The 24,921-nt window shown below is 43.5% G+C and overlaps 1 protein-coding gene across 4 annotated transcripts in view; it reads left to right on the forward strand.

Annotated features, from left to right (window-relative positions):
- Positions 1–24,921, forward strand: part of Zc2hc1b (zinc finger C2HC-type containing 1B) — a 51,915-nt gene that overhangs the window by 26,566 nt on the left and 428 nt on the right. The window contains exon 7 of one of the 4 annotated variants that reach the window (XM_006976675.4): positions 24,307–24,391. In XM_006976675.4, the coding sequence (XP_006976737.1) occupies positions 24,307–24,377 (71 nt within the window). In that variant the 3' untranslated portion in view covers positions 24,378–24,391. Of the gene's footprint in view, positions 1–12,108; positions 12,168–18,401; positions 18,443–22,982; positions 23,193–24,306; positions 24,392–24,921 lie in introns of those variants that run through there. The other 3 variants (XM_076552744.1, XM_042262281.2, XM_042262279.2) reach the window with 3 other exon arrangements.

A 24,921-nucleotide genomic window follows, 5' to 3' on the forward strand; every position in this document is an offset into this window, starting at 1 on the left:
CGTGCACTTGGGTCATCCAGTTACGGGGGTAGAGCCAGCATCCTGCCGTGGGGATCTGCTGGTGGTCAGTAAATGCTAAAATGGCATCCAGTGCTGCTGCTGCTGCTGCAACACACACACACACACACACACACACACACACACACACACACACACACACACACACACACGAGCTTGTTGGAGGTTGAAGCTTCTTTACCAGGAGGGAATATTTCTTATCAGGATGGCACCACTCTGACCAAGTGGGAAGTCCTGTTTGATTACGGCGGCAGGAGCCCACAGCTGTTGCTTCTGAGTCTGCTAAACCTGAGAAGGTTGAGATTGGAAACTCACAGGTCGGGTGTACAAATGAACAATTTCTCCGGAGTGGCAGCAGGCACAGCCATCATTACAGTACCGGCCTTGTGCCTCCCAGGGACGCGCTACATAGTTTACTCTGCCGCCTACAGAGAAGGGAACTGGGGCTCAGAGAGGAGGATATTCGACCTTGCTAAGGCGCATAGCTGGTAACCAGCAAGTTGGATTAGATATCTATTGTACTCTCCACCCGCAGCGAGCTGCACAATAAACAGGGCTGTCTTCTCTGTGCCCAACATGCATTTTTATAACATCAACCTACAAAGAACAAATTGCCCTATGGCATTTGCATGCCTACTTTGCTTCCCTCTCCGCGTCCCCTCCCCCTCCCCCCAACTTCCCTGGCCCTGATCCTCATGCTCCCTTCCAACCGCAGGACTCACTGCTTCTGCTTACATATCACTTGTCAACAGGCACTGTTCAGACAGCGTATATTATTACACAGCCACAGCATCACTTCTGGACAGTCGTCAGGTTTTGAAGTTATCAGCCAGTCTCTGCCTGAGGGACAGCACCAGGAAGATTGGCTGTTGATTTTGGGTGGCTTATCTCAGGCTGAAAAAACCTAAGGGAGGGTCCCGGGAGATGGCTCAGTGGGTAAGAGCGCTCGATGTGAAAGCATGAGAATTCCAGTTCAAATCCCCAGTAAAAACCTGGGTGTGGCCAGACACATACCTTTGCCCTAGAGTGGTGGAGAAAAGTGATTAGAAGATGGGTGGTGCCAGTCTAGCTCTGGATTCAGTGAGGGACCCTGTCTCAAGGGGAGAAGGAAGAGAGGGATAGAACAAGACACTGACATTCTCCCCTGACCTCCATACGCCTACACCCACATATGTAAGTGTGCACATACATCATGCACAAAATACCATACACATATGCCACACACACACAACACAAAGACCTGAGTCAACACTTTAAAGCTGTCTGCACAGCCTTATGAACCCAAGTTGTTAGGGTTTTGTTTCTTTGGCTTTGTTTTGGCAACAATACTATTCGTATTTTTTTAATTAAATTTTTTTTTCATTTTTTCCAATTTTTACATACATTTACCATCTTAACTATTTTAATGTACAGCTCTGTGGTATTAAATGCATTCATCATATTGCATGAGAAAACTCCACCACCGGTTTCTAGCCCTTGTCCAGGTCTGAGAATGGAGCCTGGGTCTTTGCACACTCCGCACGAGGGTTCTACCCCTGAGCTGCATCTCAGTCCCTCTCTTTGTTTCTTTTTAAATCACATTCATTTAGAGTGTGGGCATGTGGGCATGCACATGCCGTGACGCTCCTCTGAAGGTCAGAGCACACCTTGGAAGAGCCAATTCTCTCCTTTTATCATTCGGGTCCTGGGGCTCAAACTCAGGCCAGCAGGCTTGACAGTAAATACCTTTACTTGTCAAACCATCTTGCAGCCTTATTTTGACTTTTTTATTTTCAGAGACACACTAAGTGGCCCAGGAAAGGCTTGAACTCATTCTAGGACCCCTGTAGTCCTGGAACCTGGGCTCCTCCTGCCTCAGCCTCCCCAGTAGCTGGGTGTACAGACCTTTCACTCTGTAAAACTGAAAGTGTGTACCCGTTAAACGTTAACTCTGTATTATCTCTCCTCTTGTTCTTCTATGATCTTGTCTGTTTCACTTATTCCCACAGCTGCACAGCATTTCCATATTTTCATGACTATATTATTTCTTAAGATTAAGGCTTAGGATAATGTCTTCAAAGGTCCAGCCATGGTGCAGCGTATGTCAGAATTGCATTCCTTTTTGAGGCTTCACATTTCATTGTGCATGTGTGTGTCTGCATGTGCATGCTTACTCCTCTACTTACTTATCCGTCGGTGTGCAGCAAGCTGTATCCACAACTTAGGTGCTGCAAACCTGTCCAAGGCTCTTCTTTCAGTTCCTTGAGACCTGACTTTCAACTCCTGGGGTAAATACCCAGGAGCAGAATTGCTGGGTCTTACAGTCGTTCCATTTTTAAGTTTCTGAGAAGTCACATGATGTTTTCTATACCAGCTGTACAATTTTACATTTCTACCTACTAACATTGTTCAAAGAAGAGATCCATGTTTCCATGTCCTCAACAAATCGTGTGTGTATGTGTGTGTGTGTGTGTGTGAGAGAGAGAGAGAGAGACAGACAGACAGACAAAGAAGCCATCCTAATGTATAAAGTGATATGCCATCGATACTTTGATATGTACTTGTTTAATGATTTAGAATGCTAAAAAAAAAAACTTTTCAATGGCTTATTGGCCATTCATGTATTACCTTTGGAGAAATGTTTACTCAAATAATTCCCATTTTTAATTTACTGCTGTGTTCATTTCTTTTGAATCACTGTGATGACCAAATACCCAACAGAAACAACTTAAGGCAGGAAGGGATTTCATAGTTGGTTTTTTTTTTTTTTTGTGGGGGGGCCACCACCCAGCTCACAAATAAATACATGGAAACTTATTCTTAGTTATGAATGCCCAGCCTTAGCTTGGCTTGTTTCTAGCCAGCTTTTCTAACTTAAATTATCCTGTTTCTCTTTAACTATATTTTGCCTCTGGGCTTTTTACTGTTCTTTATTCTATGTGTCTTTCTTCCATTCTTACTCCATGGCTGGCTGTGTGGCTGGGTGTCAGTCCCCTGGCATCCCCCGTCCTCCTTTTTTTTTGCTCCTCCTCCTCTCTTGAGCCTAGAATTCTCCTTCTATTTATTCTCTCTGCCTGGCAACCCTGCCTAACCCTCTCCTGCCTTGCTGTTGGCCGTTCAGCTCTTTATTAGACCAATCAAATGTTTTAGGCAGGCAAAGTAACACAGCTTCACAGAGTTAAACAAATGCAACATAAAAGAATGCAACACATCTTCGCGTCATTAAACAAATACTCCATAGCATAAACAAGTGTAACACATCTTCAACTAATATCCCACAACAGGATTCGTTTAGGCTAGTGGTTTCAGAGGTATCAAGACATACATTTGAGGGCATGGCATGGAAGACAAGCTCACATCATGGTGGCCAGGAAGCAAAGGAAGGAATGAATTACTGAGCTGGCTTTCTTTTTCCTTTTTCCTCTTTTATTATTTGAGTCCCCAGCCTGGGTAGATGGTGCTTCCCTCATGAAGGGTGGGGTCTTTCTTCCTAGTGTAGCCATCTGCAAATGCCCTCAAACACATACCTGGAAGTGTTCAACTGATCTCGAAGTAATTCTAAAGGCATTCAAGTTAACAATCAAAATTAACCATTTGGCTTGTATACTTTTCTGTTGCTGTGATAAAATTACCTGACAAAAGGAAATTAGTAGAAATTAGTAGCAGCAGCAGGAACTTGAAGAAGCTGATCACATTCCATCCACAGTCACGAAGCAGAGAGCAATGAATCCTTATGCACTGCTCACCCTCTGCTCTTTATACAGCTCAGCTGCCTCAGCCTAAGGAATAATGCACTTATAATAGGTGGGCCTTCCCACTTCAGTCAACTTACTCAAGATAACACCCTTGAGGTATACACAAAGGCCCATCTCCCAGATATTCTAGACTTCATAAATTGAAAATTGAGATTAGTCAATCACAACTACACCTCTTATCACCTTGATACCCAAATACAACATCATTTAAAACTATAACCTTTCACTCCTTATCACCAAAGTCTCATGTTCATCTCATAAATCAATATACAATCCAACTTCAAGAGTTCCCATAGTCTAACAATTCCAGTGGTTTAAAAAGTCTAAAGTCCATTTCTCATCCGAGACTTTAGCTATAATCTCTGACAAAATTAAAAGGAAGTTGCATGATCCCAACATACAACAGCACAGAATAAACATCATCATTCCAAAATGGACGAGCTGAGGCATAGCGAATGAGTGTTGGACCAAAATGCCAAAATTCAAAGGGCAAACGCCAAATCCTAAAACTCCATGTCTGGCATCTGAGACTCAAGATGAAATTTGCTGGAATCCAAAATGCTTAGCTTGTCCCACCCTTCCAGCTAGGCCACATGCATAACACACAACCTCTCTCTAAAGCCAAACCTACTCCATTCCTGCAGCTTTCCACAGAAGATGTCCAATGAGCCAGATGTTTCAAACAATCCTGAAGTGTTTGTTATAACTTAGACTTTGCCTTAACAATTTCTGGCTCCTTAGGACCTCATTGCAGGAATGCTGACCCTGCCATACATTGCTTGGCCTCTGCTGTTCTCTGGAACAATGGAACTGGACTCCATGTCCCCCAGGTCTTGCATCCTTCATGCCTACAAAACCCATAGACAGTGCCCTCAACTTCTCTTGCCAACTCATGATTTAGCTTGACCCTCTTGTAACACAGCTGAATGGACTTCTGTGTGCTGACCCTAGGGAAACACTTATCTTCAGTTTGGGCATTCTTGCTCCAAATAAATTTAGATCTCTACAAGACAGATCCTCTGATGGGTAGGTTTAACCATTAAGACACCTTTCCTATTATCCCAGTGTAGCACATGAGGTTTCTCTTGAGTAGTTCTGATCTCTTTAGAAAAAACAGCTGTTTGCTTAGCACCAACCTGAATACTACCCTGCCTTGAAATTTCCTCTGCCAAACAGATTAGTCCATTGCCTTTGAAAATTCAACTGCATCCTAGATCTTGAGACACGGGGAGGCTAGAGCCAGATTCTTAGCCAAAATATCACATGAATGGTCCTGTTCCTAGTTCCTGATGGAGTCCATGTTTATCTCTGAAAACCAGTGAGCCAGGCTGCCACTGTATGTATTTTTCTCAGGAGTCCTGTCTTCCAGGCTCCCATCAGAATAGCCCATTAATCTCGGCTTTCAGCATGCAAGAGTGTTTCTAGCACAAAATAGCAAACTCTCCCACATTCCATCCACAGAACAGTTCCAAAGGCCTCAGGACCACGTGGTCAGACTTACCACAGCACTGGTTCCACTTCTGTGTATCCCCCCCCCTTTTTTTAAACCCCAGTTACTTTTCTGTTATTGTGACAAAATATCCTGGCAAAAGTGACTTAGGATGAGGGGTTTATTTGCTGCATTGACTCTGTAATTACTTGGGAAAGTATAGACATCTTGATAATAGGTCTTCCAGTCCATGAACATGAAATATGTTTCCACTTAACTTCTTAATTTCTTTTAGTAGTTTTGTAGATTTTTTCCCCTTGTGCTTGGGATTGAACTCAAGGCTTCGAGCATGCTAAAGAATGTTAAATTAAGTTAAATAATGTAAATAATTAATGTTTAAAAACAGTTAAATTTCTACCCCTGATTTGTACATTTTATCTTACAAGTCCTAAGTGTCTTTGACTCATTGCAGAGTAGTTTATTATTTTTATGGTGTTATTAATAGAATTGATTTCATAATCACCAGTTTAAATTCTTTGTTATTATTGTGTAAAAATAGAGTTGATGTATGTTCAGTTTGTATGCTGGTACATTCCTGAATTCACTTATTATCAATTCATCTAGACAGTGATTTGTCAATGTCTTGCCCTTTCTAATGAAGTCGTTTATGGTTTTACTGAGTTTTCTTTCCTTTTTTCTAATCTCAGCTTCATTTATGCCTCCTAGAACCTCTATCATTTATAATTTCTGTAGCCTTTACATTGATTCTTCTCTTTTTCATGCCTTAAGTTGTCAAACTAGGTTTTTGATTTAATTTTTTTTTAGTTGAAGGGATTTTTTTTTTTTCAGAGCTGAGGATCGAACCCAAGGCCTTGCACTTGCTAAGCAAGCACTCTACCATTGAGCTAAATCCCCAACCCCAGTTTAAGGGATTTCTAAATCAAGATCTCGCCATGTAAACCTGACTAGAACTTCCTATGGGGACCACATTGGCCTTGAACCTCAAATGGTTCTTCCTGCCTCTGCCTTGCTAATGCTGGGATCACAGCTGTGAGGCTGGACACCAGGCTTCTTCCTCATGGTTTTTTAAAATCTAAACCATTATGGCTATAAATTTCCCATTACTCTGCCTCTGCTGCATTTTATAGGTCTTGGTATGTTGTGTTTTCAGATTCACCCCTCTCTGCTTTTTTTTTTCTTTTTTCTTTTTTTTGTCATAATTTCTCCTCTAAACCCTTGGTTATTTAACAGTATATTATCTGATTTCCATAAAGTTGAGGATTTTCTATATTTTATTTCTATTATGACCTCTAACTTCATCTTGTTGTGGTAGGAGAGGACGCTTGATCACTATATGTCTTTTTTCACTTTCTGCTATGAGTGAGTGGTGTAACGTGGTCCACGATGGGAGACGCCCTATGTGTACATGAGGAAATGTATATGCCGTGAGACAGAGTTATACATAGATCTCTGATGGAGCTGGTCTGTGTTGTGCCAGCTCTCGGTGCCTTGCTCACCTCCCTCTGGTTGTTCTGTACATCACTGAGAGGCGAGAGTTTAAGTCTCCAACTATTGCTGTAAAACTGTTCATTTTTCCCTTTTAATCCCTTCATTTTTGTTTCATATGTGTTGAAGGACCTGATACTAGGTTAATGGTTATTATTTCTCTTTCCTTCATTGAACCTTTTATTAATGTAGAATATCCTTCCTTGTCTCTTGTAAATTTTTTTATGTAAAGTCAGTTTTATCTGACATGAGTATGGCTATTCTTGCTCTTTTTTAATGACCTTTTTGTATTATAGTATTTTCTCTCCTTTGATTTCCAACCTATTTGTTTATTTAAATCTAAGATGAGTCCCTTATAGGTATCATTTGGTTGGATCACGTATTGTCTATTCTGCCAATCTCTAGATCTTGATTGGAACATTTAACCTACTCACGTGTAAACTAATCACTGGTGAGGAATGGTCTTCATTTTGCTATTTGACAATAGTCTTTGTTTTTGTCTCCTGTATTGCTTTTATCATTTGTCTTTTGTTGGTTTTTATAGTGGAATATTTAAGCTCCTTTCTTATTTCCTTTTATATACATTTTATAGCTAAGAGTTTTGTGATTACCATAAGAATTACATTCAAAATGTAAAGTCATAAGACTCTAATTTGAATTTATAATATCTTATCTTCCGTAATGATCAAAGATTCTTTCTTGTTCCTTTAATAGCTGTTTCCAGGCCTTTGGATTTTTTTTTTTACACTTATTTATTTATTTTGTATACATGGGTCCCAGAAACTGAACTCAGTTCATCAGGCTTGGCTGCAAGTACCTTTCCCATTAAGTCACCTTGCCAGCCCTGAGCACCCCCCCTTTTTTGTTTGTTTGTTTGTTTGTTTGTTTGTTGAGACAAGATCACAATGTGTACTCCACAGGTAATCCAGACTGGCTTCAAATTCACAGAGACCCACTGTTTCTATCTCCTAAGTACCGGGATTAAAGGCACCCCACCATGTACCTTCTGGTTTTTGATGTCACACAATTATGTTTTTATCAACTTTGTATACATAAACACAACTAATCATTCTCTTAAATTATGTTGTAAAAAAATATTACAAGCTAAAGTTATATGTATCAGGCTTTCCTTTAGGCCACCAACCAGCTCCCAAATCATGACAAGGAGACTTACTAGCTATGAATGCTTGGCCTTATCTTATGCTCATTTCTTGCTAGCTCTTAGAACATCTCTTTATCTCTATTTTGCCTCGGGGCTTTTTACCTTTCTTTCTGTTTGTCCTACTCTGTGTCTGCTGGCTGGTGGTTGCCTGGCTGGCTGATCTCCTTCTCCTTCTCCCTAGTTCCCTCCTCTCTCTCCTCTCACCTATATTTCTCCTCCTGCTTAGTCTCTCTGCCTGCCAGCCCCACCTATCCCTCTCCTGCCTAGCTATTGGCCGTTCAGCATTTTATTAGATGAATGAGGTGCCTTCGGCAGGCAAGGTGAAACAAATGCAATACATCTTTACATGATTAAACAAATGCAGCATAAACAAAAGTAACACATCCTTACAAGGTTAAACAAATGCAGCAGAAACAAATGTAACACACCTTCACATCATTAAATGAATACTTCACAACATAAATGTAACACATCTTTCCATAGTTAAAGTGACATTCCCTAACAGTTGTATTAATACCAACTTTTATCCTTGTCCACATAGTTACTTCTATTAAATCTTGATCTCTCTCTCTCTCTCTCTCTCTCTCTCTCTCTCACACACACACACACACACACACACACACACACACATACACACACACACACACCTCCCATCAACACCTGAGACAGGTGGGAGAACTGGCCCCAAGGTCAGAAGGGCAGGAGAGCTGCCCCTGCCCACCACCAGCTGCAACATTCAGGAGAGCAGGCCCTGCACCTCACCTGGGCAGCACAATAGAGCCAACCCCATTGGCAGAGGCGAGGGCAAGCCAGCCCTGAAGTTGTGAGCATGGGAGAACTGTTCCCATTACTCATCAATCATGTGTGGCAGCATGGGTGGCGGCGGAAAAAGATGGTCCTCTGCCCATCCCGCCATCAATGCCTCAGGCAGGTGGGAGAGCCGGGCTTGATACCCTAAGAGTGGGAAAGCTGGCCCTGCCCCCCATCTGCTGCAACACTGGGGAGAGCGGGCCCCTACACCCCATCTGAGCAACACGATAGAGCTGGCCCTGAAGGTGTAGGTGTGGGAGAGCTGACCCTGAGGACATGAAAGCAGGAAAACTGGTCCCATCCCTTACTCATTGCTGCAAAGGGTGAACTCGCCAGGGCGATGCAGGAGAGCTCACCCTGGTGGTGAGGACAAGGGAGAGCTAGCAAGCTGACCAACTCAGGGTTACGGATTGGCCCACCCCAATATCCACCCCATCTGTGATCTGCTGGAGCACATGAAGGGACTGATCCTGTGGACCCCAAGCTATAGGATTTCCACAACACAGGGCAACAGCAGGATAACCAAGAGGAGTCCCAGTGAGGGCCCAGCATGGATAGTGTAGCAGAAACTGGAGACCTCGAACCAGGCCAATGACTCTTTGCAATGAACACGTGCAAGTAAAGATCTATGAACTCAAGAGTTTATTGTGTGACTTACTATGTCACACGAGAGCTTCCATGATGAGTTTTTCTTTTCTTCCTTAAATTTTATCGGGGGAGGGGGGAGTTAAAGGGTAGAGGGCAGATATGCAGGGACATGAAATGAATGGGAATGAGGTGCATGATACAAAAGACACAATAAATAAAAAGAAAGTTTAAAAAAAATATTTCTTCATACAGTTTTGAGTTACTTTCTATGTTTTTTTTTAATGGATTCTGAAGCGTTTCCTTGAGCATTCCTTATAAGACAGAAATAGAAAATTCTTTTAGCTAGGAATTTAGTTTCTCTCTTACATTTAAAGGACATTAAAATTACTGGTTGACAACTTTTTGTTTATTTAGTTGGCTATTTCTTTTATTTCTTACTTTTTTTTTGGGGGGGGGGGGTGTTCCGAGTCAGAGTTTCTCTGTGTAGCTTTGGAGCCTGTCCTGGAACTCACTCTGTAGACCAGGCTGGCCTCGGAACTCACAGAGATCCCCCTGCCTCTGCCTCTCGAGTGTTGGGATTAAAGATGTGCGCCACCACTGCCTGGCCTAGTTGGCTATTTTTTAAGACATACTGTCTTCTCATTAGGTTTTGATGGAAATTGCTGGTGGTCTTATTGGGGTCCCTTGTTCCTGATGTGCCCCTTCCCTTATGCTGCTTTTGGGGTTCATTGTCTTTGGATGTTTGATGTTTGCCTTAGTTTTGTCTTTAGAGTTCATCTTGCTTGGAGTTTGTTGTGCTTCTTGGATGTTTATAATTACGGCTTTCATTAGATTTGGGAAATTTTCAGACATTGTTGTTATTAATCTTCTCGGCTCTTTTCTCTTTGCCTTTGATCCATATTGAGTGTTACCTCCCACAATGCATAGATTCATTGGCGTAATGATTAATCTCCATTGTCAACTTGACTGTATTTAGAATGACCATGGAAACACACCTCTGGGAGATCTACAAAAGCATTTTCATAAAGATTTAAGTAAGCAAGGGAAGACCCACCCTTAATGTGGATGACATCATTCCATGGACTGGCGTCATCCTGAACTGAGTCAAAAGAACGCTGAGTCCCAGCATTCACCTCTCAGTACCGTTTCATTGAGCCGTTACTAGCTGCTTCACACTCTGGTGACCATACTTTCCACACCATAATGGACTGTATCTCTATGAACTAGGAAGCCAAAATAAGCCTCTTCTTTTTTAGTTCCTTCTGTCAGGTGTTTTGTCCCAGCACATCACTAGAACCGTTGGCTTGATGTACTCCCACAGATCCCTTAAGTGCTGTTTCATGTTCTTTAGTATTTGTATGTGAATATTCATGTGTGCAAGTGTGTGTGTGTGTGTGTGTGTGTGTGTGTGTGTGTGTGTGTGTGTGTGTGTAGCTAAGAGGATAGCCACCCACTTTTCTTGAGACAGGGTTTCTCACTGGCCTGAGCTCCCAATTGGGGTAGGCTGGCTGACCGACAAGCCTAAGACATCTGTCTGATTCCACCTCCTCAGCCCTGGGCTGAGGAGTAAATGCAGCTTTTATTTGGGCTTTAGAGGCTGAACTCCGTTCCCCAAGATTGCAAGGCAGACATTTGCCAACTGAGACATTTCACCCAACTCCTTCAATCTCTTTACTCCCTCATCATGTCTAGTGTCCGATTTTCAAATTCACTCTTCTACCTGATCAAATGTGTCCCCGAATCCTTCTAGTAAAATGTTCACTTTGCTTCTATTTTTCAGTTACAGGGTTTATTTTTTGGTTTCTTTTAGTAATCCCATCTCTCTGTGGCTGTCTCCATCCTACTCATATTTCACTTCCTTGACTTTTTCCAGCATTCCTTTGGTTCTTTGAGCTCTTAAAGACAGTCATTCAAGTTTTTGTCTACTAGATCTGTCTAAAAAGTCTGTCACTGGGTCATTTTCAGGGACAATTTCTAGTCATTTATTTTTTTTTCTTTTGAATGAGCCACACTGCATTATTCCTCTTTGTGCCTTGTGGTTTTCTTGTTGAAAACTAGGTAGGCGGGAGCTAAAGAGAAGACTTGGTGCTTAAGAGCACTTGTTACTCTTGCAGAGGAGCAGGGTTTGGTTCCTAGCACCCCCATGGTGACTCACAGTCATCTGTAACTCCAGATCCAGGGGATCTAGTGCCTTCTTTTGAACTCTGTGAACAACAGACATACACCTGGGTACGTGTCGGTGCATACAGGAAAAACATTCACACACAGTAGGTAAATCTCGAAAGAAGTTGTTGCTGTTTTTTTTTGTTTGTTTGTTTGCTTGTTTGTTTTAACTAGGCAGGCAAATCTAATAGTGTAATGACTCTGGAAACTAGACTCTCCTCCTTGCCCAGGGCTTGCTGAGTTTCAGCATTTGTGACTGTCTCTGTGCCCTTCGTCAGCCCAAGTAGAGCCTCTAAGCCAGTGGTTCTCAACCTGTGGATTTCGACCCCTCAGGGATCATATGACCTTTTCACAGGGGTCACCTAAGACCACCAGAAAGCACGTATATTTAGATAATGATTCGTAACGGTAGCAAAATTACAGTTATGAAGTAGCAACAAAATAATTTTAGGGCTAGGGGTCACCACAAGGTGAGGAACTGTTTTCAGGGGCTGCAGTAGTGGGAAGGCTGAGAACTAATGCTCTAAGTTCTTTTCAGATCTTGTGCCTTTCTCTGAGGATACATGCTCACTTTTCAGTTTTCCTGGATACGTAGTATGATCCTTGAAACGTCATGTTTCTAATACTTAATTACCCAAAAGGAAAAAAAAAAGATAAAAACAAAGGATTCAAAGCATTTGCTTTTTAAATCCCCCCAGAGCCAACACAGGAGATCATCACAACAGCCAGCCTAGGAGACTAGGAGACTAAGCCAGCATTGCATCGCATCAGTGGGGGAAGGTACAGTGCTGGAGGCCACCTACCTCTTTGCCTGCACCCTTTTGATTAGCAACATCAGTCAGTGGGCAGAGCACAGACCTCAGTTAGAGAATAGAATCCTTCCTGCCCACCCTGGCTCCCACGAGTTACATGCAGACATGCAGATTGACCCAGGGACACATGGGCGGGCCACTGTCCGCTCTACTCATGAAGGGACAGAAAAGTGAAATTGCTACTGTGCTCAGAGTTGAAGTTGATAAAATGAACTGCGCTTTACTGTCCGAGCCTTTTCCTGGGAGTTGCAAGCTTTTGATAGTCTCCAGAGCTCCACAGCAGTCCATCAGTGGACTGGGGCCCTACAGTGCTGTCTGGATGGGGGATTCCTGGTCCTTCCACTCTGCCTCCTCCCTAGAATTCTCACAATTTTTACTTTTCTCCTGAGCTGTGAAATAATGTAACAGTGAGGTAGATTTTGCTTATAACTAAGCACACACACACACACACACACACACACACACACACACACACAAATGATTCAAGCTGTGTTTAATAAAATTTTACTAACAAACTTTTCTCTAAAGTGTAATGACTCGTCTACTAAATTAAAAAGAAAATTCTACTTCTTTCTTTAGAGAGTATATGATAATGCTTAAAAAAGGAAAAATCACTATGTGAATTTTGAGGTTAACTAAACACATTGGCCAACAGGGGAATATTTCCTAATTCATCAGGGTTAGGTGAGATTGACAGTGTGCAAAGTTGAAATCTGACTTCAGCCCCAGATATCTGGGACCTTTGACCTCTAATCTACTGAATTTGGAAAGAAGGTGGAAACAGAAAAACAAACAAACAAACAAGCAAAAACCAAAACACAACTGGCATGTGAGGTTTACTGCTGAAAATCTCAGTTTTCTCCCTGGAATGATTCCTTCAGTATGTCAACATGACGGGAATGAAAAGGTCCTAAATGAGAACCCAGAAGTCTTGTATTCTGGCATGGTCTCTTGACTAGAGCACTCACTCTAAGCCCCGGTCTCATACATCAGGTAGCAGAACAGTGGGCCAGTAGGTCTCAGCACATGGTATGTTTGGTCTCGACCAGCCGATGGGAGTTTATAACCACGATGCTGTTGCTCCCCAGGGCAGCTGTGCTGAGAGGTGGGGCCTTGAAGATGTGACGTGGTCATCAGAACTCTGCCCTTATGAACAGATTAATGCTGTTACTGTGAGAATGGGCGGGTTACCAGCACTGTGTTCTGTGTAAAAGGAGGTGCTTATCCCCTTACCTCTCTGGCTCTCATTCACACATAGTTGCTGTCTTAGTTAAGTTTTTTACCACTGTGAAAAGACACCATGACCTCGGCAACCCTTATAAAGAAAACATTTAATTGGGGTGGCTTGCTTACAGTTTCAGAGGTTCAGTCCATTATCATCATGGTGGGGAGCACAGTGGTGGGCAGGCAGATGTGGTGCTGGCTACATCTTGATCAGAAAGCAACAGGAAGTCAACTGAGGCACTGAGTGGTATCCTGAGCATAGGAAACCCCAAAGCACATTCCCACAGTGGCACACTTTCTCCAATAAGTCCATATTTGCTCCAACAAAGCCTCACCTCCTAATAGTGCCACTCCCTATGAGATTATAGGGCCCAAATACATTCAAACTACCACATTCCACTTCCTGGCCTCCATCAGATTGTAAGCACATCATAATGCATTTAGTCCAACTTCAAAAGTCTCCATAATCTATCATAGTCTCAACAATGTTTAAAAGTCCAAAGCTCAAAGTCTCTTCTGAGATTCATGCAATCCCTTAATTATAATCCCCTGTAAAATCAAAATAAAAAAACACTACTTCCAACATATAATGGCACAGGATGTATATTACCATTACAAAACATAGCAGAGGAGCATAGTGAGGAAATACTGGACCAAAGCAAGACTGAAAATCATCTGCATGATTTTCATGCTCCAAACTCTGCATCTTCACGTCCGATGTCAGAATGTTCTTCAGATCTCCAATTCTCTTTAGCTTTGCTGATACAGCACACTTCTTTCTCTTGGACTAATTGCACTCCCTGTTAGAAGCTCTCCTTGGCAGGCATTACACGACTCTAGCATCGCTAGCATCTTGGGGTCTCCAAGGCAACCCAGGCTTCAACTTCACAGCTTCACACAATCGCCTCTCTACTAGGCCTCCATTCAGGGACACCTCTGACACATACCTGACCTCAGCCATTTTCTTCAGGTATGGAGGCAAATTCCATAACCCATTTTGTCTATCCTTAACTCCAAGGCTGCCAAGTTCTGCTGCTTACTTGGGCTGAAACATGCCCCCCTCATTCAACTCCACCTTACGTTCTGTCCTTCCCTGCCTAAGCTTGGCTATCCTGAAATTTGCTCTGTCAACCAGGCTGGCCTCAAACTCAGAGATCTACTAGCCTCTGCCTTCCCAGTGCTGGGATTAAAGGTGCACCCCACCACACCCAGCTCTAAGCTTTTCTTTAGTTCCAAGTTGAAAAACTTAGCTGGGTAGGATCTTGCCCTGAGGCCACCATTCCCTGTATTACATTTCTTAATCTGTTTATCTCCTCAAACACAGTACTTAGCTCCGTTTTACTTCCTGGTGCTCTTTTTCTCCTCAAATTTGTAAGTTACCCTGCTTGCACCTTTTTATTATAAATCTTTATAAGCATGAACACTAGTAACCACATGACAGAGTCTATACTAGGCTGTTTTGAGATTTCTTCTGCCAATGGAATTAATCCAAAACTCTTATGGGAATGTCGTTCTGTATGCTGTGAATGTGTGTTGCTCTGATTTGGTTGATAAATAAAACACTGGCTGGCCAGTAGCCAGGCAGGAAATATGGTATAGTCAGGATAAGCAGAGAGGAGAATTCTGGGAAGAGGAAGGCTGAGTCAGCAGACGCCAGTGCGCCGCCGTTCAGGGAGCAGCACATAATGGCAGGCAGGTAAATCCACGGAAGACGTGGCAGCATATAGATTAACAGAAATGGGCTGAGTTTAAATGTAAGAGCTAGTCAGTGGTAGGCCTGAGCTAATGGCCAAACAATTTTAATTACTATAAGCTTCTGATTGATTATTTTATAAGTCACTGCGGGGTCTGTGAGGCTGGGCAGAACTGGAGAAAACTTCAGCTACAAAATTCTTCAATTATCCTCAGGCACACTCTTTGATAAGGGCGAAAGGCAGCTATTTCCTTCATCAAAATATCACAAGAACAGTCTCTAGGCGACATACTAGAATTCTTCTCCTCTGAAACATCTTGAGTGAGCCCCCCACAGTTCATCAAATCACACTCAGCACCACTGTCTTCCACACTCCTACTAGTATGGCCTGTTGAGCAGTGCTTAAAGCATTCCACTGCTTTTCCAATCCACAGTCCCAAAGTCTATATTACTCCCAACAAAAACATGGGCAGGCCTATCACAACAATACCCCAGTCCCTGGAACCAACTTCTGTCTTAGTCTCTTGCTGTGAAGAGACACCATGACCATGGCAACTTGTAGCAGGATGTTTCTCCAGTCCTACCCAGCCCCGAGGTCCAGACGAATCTCTCCCACCCATGGGTCCCACAGCTGCTTATAAAATAATTACTCAGAGGCTTATATTAATTGCAAACTGTATGGCCTGTGGCTCAAGCTTCCCACAGCAGCAACTCTTACAAAGAAAACATGTAACTGGAGTGTCTTGATTACAGTTTCAGAGGTTCAGTCCATTATCATCGTGGTGGGGAGCACGGTGGTGTGCAGGCTGATGTGGTGCTGGCTACATCTTGATCAGAAAGCAACAAGAAGTCAACTGAGACACTGGGTGGTATTCTGAACATAGGAAACCTCAAAGCCCGCCTCCATAGTGGCACACTTTCTCCAGCAAGGCCACACCTCCCAATAGTGCCACTCCCTAGGAGATTATGGGGCTAATTGCATTCAAACTACCACAGTTGCCCTCCTGCTATGGATGGTGCAAGCAAGAAGGCCCTTTGGCAAATGCAGACAATTGACCTTGGACTGCCCAGCCTCCAGAACTATCACAATTAAAGCTCAGTCTAAATAACTCCGGTCTCAGATATCCCGTTATAGAAACACAAAACAAACTACAACAGAAATGAGCACCAAGAAGTGGTGGCTGTTGCTATAACAAATCAGAGACACATCTGGGAAGCCACACATGCAGCTCTTGAGCTGGGTAATGGGTAGAGGCAGGAGGAATTTGGAGAATCGAGCTCGAAAAAGTCTAGATTGCGGTTCATAGGCTAGTAAGACTAATTCTGTTGAGGGCTCAGAAGACAAGAGCAATAGGCAAAGCCTAAATAATCTTAGGAATGGCAGTCATGGACCACATAATAACATGTTGGTCAACAGTGGGCTGCATATATAATGATGGTTCTCATAAGTTTCCAGTGAAGCTTGAACATGAGTACTGGCTAATGATGGCATAGCTTCCATAAGATTGTAATGTAAACACACTGGTGATGGATTGGTGGTGATGCTGATCTAAGCAAATCCATCGCCTGATGGCTGTACAAAAGCATAGCGCATCCGATATGTGTGACACAAAGTACTTCCTGATGGTGAAGTGACTGGGTTGCCGATTTACATGTTGATAGCATACGTTTTTAGCATTACTTCAGAGTATGTTCCTATTTACTAAAAATTACTGTATGGTAAAGCAGCTGCATTGTGCTGGCAATGGCTTCATACATCTCACGTTCACTAGTCTCTGGCCACTACAGTCTGGGTCCAGTTTCCAGCTCACCTAGAGGCCACTGAGTGAGTGACTATCCTGTGGATAGGTTTGGGTTTCTGTAAGTGATTTCTGTGCTATTAGCGCACCAGAACTCCATACCCACACACTCTTCAAAATGTATCTCCATTGTGAAGTGGTGTGTGACTGCCTGCCTGTACTTAAGTAGTTGTGCTCAAAATGCAGAAATACAGATAACAGAAGGCCATTGCACTGAGGTTCCGGAGGGAAATGAGAAAAGAATATTAGAAACCAGAGTTTCTACTGCAGCTTCTCAGAGCTTGGCAGGGTTTGTCTGCGTGCTAGGACTTCAGAGCGGGCAGAATTTAAGAGCAATAGACGAAGACCTCTGGCAGAAAGAATGTCTAAGCTGTGAAGGACTCGAGGTACCACGCGGCTGTCTCGGCCACAGACAGTAAGGAAAGAAAACAGACATGATTTAAATGTGGAATTTATAATGAAAAGGGAAGCAGAGAGGGAGGATTTGGAAACCCCTCAGCCTGGCCATGTAAAGAATACGAGTCTGTTTGGGAGAGACTGCAAAGGGTGTGGGCCAGCAACTGTTTGCTCAAGAGATTAATGGATACAAAGAAGATAGCTTCTAATCCTCAAGTCAGCAAAGGACCCTGAAGGTATTTCAGAGAATTTCCAGGCAAGCTAAGACTTTTGAGCATCCAGAGATGTGCCCACAGGACTTCAGCATTCGATGCCCTGTACCTCAGGACTCCCGCTCTCTGAATTCTGGGACAGCATCCCTCAGTAGCCTCAGCCGTGGTTCAAGGGGGGTGGGGGGAGGCATGTGACTCCACCCACTGCTCTGGAAGGCACGAGCTATAAACTTTGGTGGTATCCACCTGGTCTTAGCTCTGTGGGTGTGAGAAGTGTAGGAGCGCTCGTGCCACGGTGGCCTGCCTAGACTGACAGCTTGGGGACCCAGGCAGGAGCCTCTCACAGACACATAGGCACTGCAGAGTTCAGCCTAAGGCAGTACTTGGTGGAGTTGTGGGAGCAGGCTAGCCCCTGAGACCACGGGATTGTGGGGACACATGTCAGTTACTTTTCTTGTTGCTGGGAGAAAAACAAGGCAAAGGAAACCTAAGGGATAAAAGGTCTCTTTCGGCTGACAGTTTGAGGGTATAATCATCCTGGCAGCCGAGGCACGACGGTGGCCAGAGTGGCTCCAGTTGTGACAGCAGGGGCTTGTCACAGCTGGTCACATTTCACCTGCAGTCCAGAAACAGAGAGAAATGAATTCTAGTCTTAAACTCTTTTCTTCCTCCTCCTCCTCCTGCTTTTAATTCAGTCAGAGACACTTAGTCTGTGGGATCGTGCCACATACATTCAAGGTGGGTCCTTTCTCCTGAGTTAAAGCCCTCTAGTAATATCCTCACAGACACACCCAGAGGTGATCGCCTAGGTGATTTTAATCCAGTCAAACTGACAGTGGGGCTTAACCATTGCAGGCCCTAAGCACACAACTCCGGTCTAGGAAGTCTGCAGGCAGGAGACTCCAAGCCGCAAGAGTTGCTGGGTAGACTGAGAAGAGCAAAGCCAGAGCAAAGCCAGAGGAGTGGGGCTTTCCTCAAACCCTGGGGGCCGACCACTACTGCAGTGAGTCCAGAACGTGAGGCGTCGTGTCCAAAGAGATTACTCTGGGGTCTTACGATTTAATGCTATTTTCTCTCTTGTATTTTGGACTTATTGAGGAGGAGTTAACCTTCTTTCCTATTAAGATGAGGCTCTATTCTAAGCCTGTCTCATTGTTGCAGAGCCTTAGGAGGAGAGAGAGAGAGAGAGAGAAAGAGAGAGAGAGAGACAGAGAGACACAGACAGAAGCAAGATGAACGTGTCATGTTGAAAGAAGTTATTGGCATATGTGGCAGAGGGTAGATAAGAAATGTGGGTTAAGTTAAAATGTAAGAGTTAGCTAGTAACCAGCCTGAGCTATCAGCCGAGCATTTACAATTAAGTCTCCATGTTAGTTATTTGGGAGCAGCTGCTGAGACACAGAGAAACCCCACCTACAGAGGACAGCTAGTGGAAGTAAATTCCTTCCTTCCACCACGTGGGTCCCAGGGTCCAAATTCAGGTCTTCAGGCTTGGTGGCAAGCACTTGTCCTTTTGAGGCATCTTGCCAGCCCAAAGATGTAGCCAGAATTTCCTTTGGGCCACCAGCTCACAAATAACAACACGGAGACTTATTATTAATTATGAAAGCTTGGCCTTCCTTATAATAGGCTTTTCTCCAATTAGCTCTTATAGCCTAAATTAGGGGAAATTTGCCGGGTGAGTGAATTGTGACAGAGATGAAATTCCCAACTCTGGATTTTTGAATTAGGGCTGGAATGAGTTAGGACTGGCGCTGTTGAAATAGAATGGATTTATTTTGCATAAAAGGACATGAATTTGGGCCTGCTTAGGCAGAATGCTGTGGAAAGAATATGTCCACCGAAGTTCATGCTTGGGAAACTTAATCCCCAACGTGACTGTGCTGAGAGGGAATTTCTAAGAGGCATTCAGAGTGTGAGAGCTCCATCTTCCCTTGTGTATGAAAGTGTGGTCTCCAACCATTGGGTGTTCTGTCAAAGGTTGATACCACAAGAAGACTGTCACCAGATTCAGGCACCCTGAGCTCATACTTCCTAACTTCCAGAACTGTAAAAAAAAAGTGTCTTTATGTTGTGGGATATTTGTTTCACCACGTGAAGATGCGTTTCTGCCTAAGGCCCCTTCTGATTGGTTTAATAAAGAGCTGAATGGCCAATAGCTAGGCAGAAAAGAATGGGTGGGACTTCCAGGCAGAGATGAATCTAGGTGCTCGAGAGAGACGCAAGCAAGACACTGAAGAAGTTGGACACATGGTACAGAGGAGAGGTGACTGAGCCGTGTGACAGGACATAGATTAATAGAAACAGGTTAATTAAGGTTATAAGAGCTAGTTGGGGAAAAGCCTAAGATAAGGCCAAGCTTTCATAATTGATAAGAAGTCTCCATGTTGTTATTTTTGAGCTGGTGACCCAAAGGAAAAATAGTTCAAAAGGACAAGTGCTTGCCACCAAGCCTGAAGACCTGAATTTGGACCCTGGAACCCATGTGGTGGAAGGAATTTACTCCCACAAGCTGTCTTCTGTAGGTGGGGTTCCTCTGTGTCTCGGCAGCCGCTCCCAAATAATTAACATGGAGACTTAATTGTAAATGCTCGGCTGATAGCTCAGGCTGGTTTCTAGCTAACTCTCACATTTTAAATTAACCCATATTTCTTATCTACCCTCTGCCACGTGTCTGTACCTTCTTTCAACATGGCACATTCACCTTGCTTCTCTTTGTGTCTCTCGCTCTCTCTACTCCCAAGACTCCACCCGTCTTCTTCCCAGTGTCTTCTGGGTCTTGCTGTCCTGCCTGTACCTCCTCCCTAGCTGCCGGCCAGTCAGCTCTTTTATTAAACAAACCAGGGGGCACCTTGGCAAAGACACATCTTCACAGTGTACAAAAAGATTATTCCAGCCGGGCGGTGGTGGCGCACGCCTTTAATCCCAGCACTCGGGAGGCAGAGGCAGGCGGATCTTTGTGAGTTCGAGGCCAGCCTGGGCTACCAAGTGAGTTCCAGGAAAGGCGCAAAGCTACACAGAGAAACCCTGTCTTGAAAAACCAAAAAAAAAAAAAAAAAAAAAAAAAAAAAAAAAAAAAGATTATTCCATAAACAGTCCTCTGACTTTGATATTAGTAGTTTGGGCTACTCGGTCTTACTCTGCTTTTTAAAAGTATGGCCATCTATGGTGCCATTCATTTATCTGGTAGTTAACTTTTGTATTCATCCATTTTCAATTACGATAATGAGAACCTGAGACTTTATGAGGAAAACAGAGTTGTTGAGCTTTCAGTTTTACAGACTGACGGTCATGGGCTGGGCCAGTCATTGTGATTGATATTCACGGTGGCAGATGTGGGAGGGGGGGCGGTGGAGAGAACTGCTTCACTCCTTCCTAGGGTCATTCCACTAATGACCCCTCCCCATTAGGCTCCATCTCTTAAAGTCCACTCCTTCTTGACATCACCACACTAGGGACTAAGCTTCCAGCACACCAGCCTTTGGGAACACACCCAAACAATATCCAAACTATAGCAACTTCTCCAAACTCTGGCCTTCACCGCCCAAGTCTCATCAATAAAATATGCACATAGCACCTCCCATGTGCAATGTTCATTCTAAATTCATAACAGCGCAGACACATGAGTGTGTTAGCCTTCCTTCTAGAGTCTTATAAGAAAGCACAGAACACACAGGAGTCTCGAATACCCAAGAGCTTGTGATGTTATGTGAAGTTGACAAGCCCTCACAGATGCTCGAGAGGAATCACTATTCAACATAAGTTACTATATATGGTTGTTCCCTAGGTCTGTAAAGTCTAGGAGCACAGTCAGTCATGATATATATATACATATAAAAATTCCATGGGACCGCAAAGTCTAAAGGGAAGGAGTGAAAGAGACCAGCTTTGTCTCTGCGCCTTTATGGCTGAAGTGAAATTTGAGGAAGTAGAAGCATTTAGGATGAAGGAATGCTGAAGGAGAACAAAGACATAAACATAGGAATCCCAAGGATGTGGTCTGGAAGCACAGCGTTCCCTTGGCCAAAGCACAGGAACAAGTTAGAGTGTTCAAGAGGAATTGCAGCTGGAATACAAGGCTGGTACCAGAACAAGGACGACAACGAGTGCCAGGCAAGGCATCCAAGTCCAGGTCATCAGTGCCATGCTGAGTCCTCCACACCTGCCTGGCAGGCACATCCGTGTGATCCAGCAGTTGGAATGCCCTGGGAACTTTTTGTTTCTGGCCACTTTAAGTTAGCCTGTCAAAAATTTGGTTTGAGAAATAGCAATTTTGAGAATTTTGTAAGAAATTCATGTTTACTGTAAAAGACACTGGGAAATGAAGGGAAAGATATAGAGCAAGTAAAAATTGTTCCGCATCCTAACATCCTAACCATTGATAATGCTGACATTTTCCTGCATGCTAACATCCTAACCATTGGTAATGCTGACATTTTCCTGCATGCTAACATCCTAACCATTGGTAATGCTGACATTTTCCTGCATGCTAACATCCTAACCATTGGTAATGCTGACATTTTCCTGCATGCTAACATCCTAACCATTGGTAATGCTGACATTTTCCTGCATGCTAACATCCTAACCATTGGTAATGCTGACATTTTCCTGCATGCTAACATCCTAACCATTGGTAATGCTGACATTTTCCTGCATCCTAACATCCTAACCATTGGTAATGCTGACATTTTCCTGTATCCTAACATCCTAACCATTGGTAATGCTGACATTTTCCTGTATCCTAACATCCTAACCATTGGTAATGCTGACATTTTTCCTGCATGCTAACATCCTAACCATTGGTAATGCTGACATTTTCCTGCATCCTAACATCCTAACCATTGGTAATGCTGACATTTTTTCCTGCATGCTAACATCCTAACCATTGGTAATGCTGACATTTTTTCCTGCATGCTAACATCCTAACCATTGGTAATGCTGACATTTTTTCCTGCATGCTAACATCCTAACCATTGGTAATGCTGACATTTTTCCCCACCCCATTTTGTTTCTGCTCTTACCTGGGTTTTCTGGCCTAACACAATTCGAACACTCCCCTATGGTAGAAGAGCCCTTCTGAAAGCACAGTATTGTATCAGGAACACGTGGTCTATTTGCCAGTTTTCTTGATGTTGAGCACATCAATTGTTCCTACTGACTTTGTGTTTAATATATATATATATATACCAGTTGTGGTGGCACACACCTTTGATCCCCAGCACTTGAGAGACAGAGGATCTGTGTGAGACCCTGTCTCAAAAATTAATTAATTAATATTAATTAGTTAAAGTTCCTTGTTGATGGACAAGAGGTTCATACACTGCCCGCCCCCCCATTTATCCTGTGCACTCTTCTAAGTACTGCAGGGACAAAATCTCATTTAATCCTTACCATAGTACAAGGATGTCAATGTAGATTCATATCCCTATTTTACAGATAAGCAAGTTACAAGAAAGATTAGGCAACTTGGACAAAAGAGCAATACCCCAAACATCAAACCAAAGAAGATACATCTAATAAGAAGCAGCAGAGCTTTCCCCAAAACTTAGTGTCCTTGGAAAAACTGGGTCCAAAACCGTAAATATCAAGGTTACATCAGGAAACTATTTCAGAAAAATAAATGACTCTTTTTTTGCTTTCCACAAAGACTCCGATGTTCAGACGGAAAACGGGTTTATAACTTAACAGGTAGTGACTAGTAGCTGTTTCTTGAAGCTTTGTGTAAGAACAGTGAATGTCCTGGGGAGGTGCCGCACCAGATTAGTTCCCCAGCACCTCCATGCAGGGACTAAAATCACCAGGAAACTATAGTGGCAAGATGCAGACTGGGGTGGTGGCTTCATGTAGCTACTGAGCAGCTTCATCCAGCCCTGATGCTGTGGGCTCTGGTTTTATCCCTGGAGCTACCGGTGGTTTGTTAGCAAGCTAAGCATTTACCCAGACCAGCTTCCTCCTTCTTCCATAACTGAATGAATGGTTCAACAACCATAGTGAGGGTCGGAGTAGCAGTTGTTGGTTCTTTGGCAGAAGTAAATCCTATCTTCAGGTAAACCTAACCCCAAAGCCTCCATTTATTCCTATGTCCTTTGATTCACAATACCCTCCTTGCTGGCTCTTCATGAAATACTGAATGGTTAGGAAGGAGGCCTCTAGGGCAGAGGGAGCTCCCTTCCTACGAGAGTGAGTCCTGTTTCAGAGCATACAGCCAAGCACCCCTCAGGGTGGTGTGCCAACCTCCTTAGACTCAAGCATCTCCACACCTGACAGTTGTGCTGAGAGTGTGGAGCATGCCCATTAAAACAACAATCCAGCGTGGGGGTGTGGTGGGGGGGCTGCAGTCTTTTTATGCTTCCAGAAGGCTTATCAAACCCTTTCCAGACGAGAGCTGGCAAAGAATTGTGAAGAGGTGAAACAACAGTTAATTGTGGAAGGATGTTGAGTCATGTTATATAAATGGTTGGTCATCGGGGGCTGCAATTTAAAATTCCCAAATGAACCACAGACTATAAGGTGGTGGTGGTAAGAAGCACCTGAAAGGGCCCCTGTTGTCTGTCTGTCTTTATTTATTTGTTTGCTTATTTGTTTAATTTTTGTCCCAAATTCAAGAATGGGTGAGTCTGTGTCTATAGCTACCAAAAACAAAGCAGGAATAGGGAGCTTGGAATTCAGTGTGATGGTTTCACAATTTTTCCTTATTCCCCCCGCCCCCTTGGGAATGTTCCATTTTGACATAATAACAAATCTGTTTATGTTTGCAAAGGATTAGCTACGGATCCTGCTTCTGGAGGAAAACTCAGACAAGGATTTAACAAATCTCCTAAAAAAGATTAACTCCTAGAGGCCAGGTAAGAACAAAGCCACATGCATCCCAGCGTAGCCGGTCACGTAATATTGTGCCGGATCCAGTGAGTGGACCTCTGAGGGAAGAGGCCTAGAGAAAGCAAGCCCTGAGGGGGACTGGCAAAGTATGCTCTTGAAGCCCAGGACAACCTCGGGTTTCATTCCTCAGGAACAGCCTCAGGTATCATTCTTCAGGTACCAGCTGCCTCTTTGTTTTGAAGCTGTATTTCTCTCTGGCCTGGAATACAACAAGTAACTAAGCTGGGTGGTTATTGAACACCAGGGATCCACCGATCTCTGCCTCCCTAGCCCTGGGATTATAAACACACTTCACCATTCCTGGCTTAAAAAAGAAAGAAAGGAAGGAAGGAAGAAAGAAAGAAGCATAGGTTCTGAAGATTAAAATCCCACCCTCATGTTGCAAAGCAGTCACCTTACTGAGCTATTTTATGTCTTGACTGGATAGGAAAGGAATACTTCCCTTTGACCTGGAAGCTATTGACTTTCCCATTTTTTTAAATAAATCTACTTCCCC

Source organism: Peromyscus maniculatus, chromosome 16 (assembly GCF_049852395.1).
Source record: "Peromyscus maniculatus bairdii isolate BWxNUB_F1_BW_parent chromosome 16, HU_Pman_BW_mat_3.1, whole genome shotgun sequence".
Classification (NCBI taxonomy): Eukaryota; Metazoa; Chordata; class Mammalia; order Rodentia; family Cricetidae; genus Peromyscus; species Peromyscus maniculatus.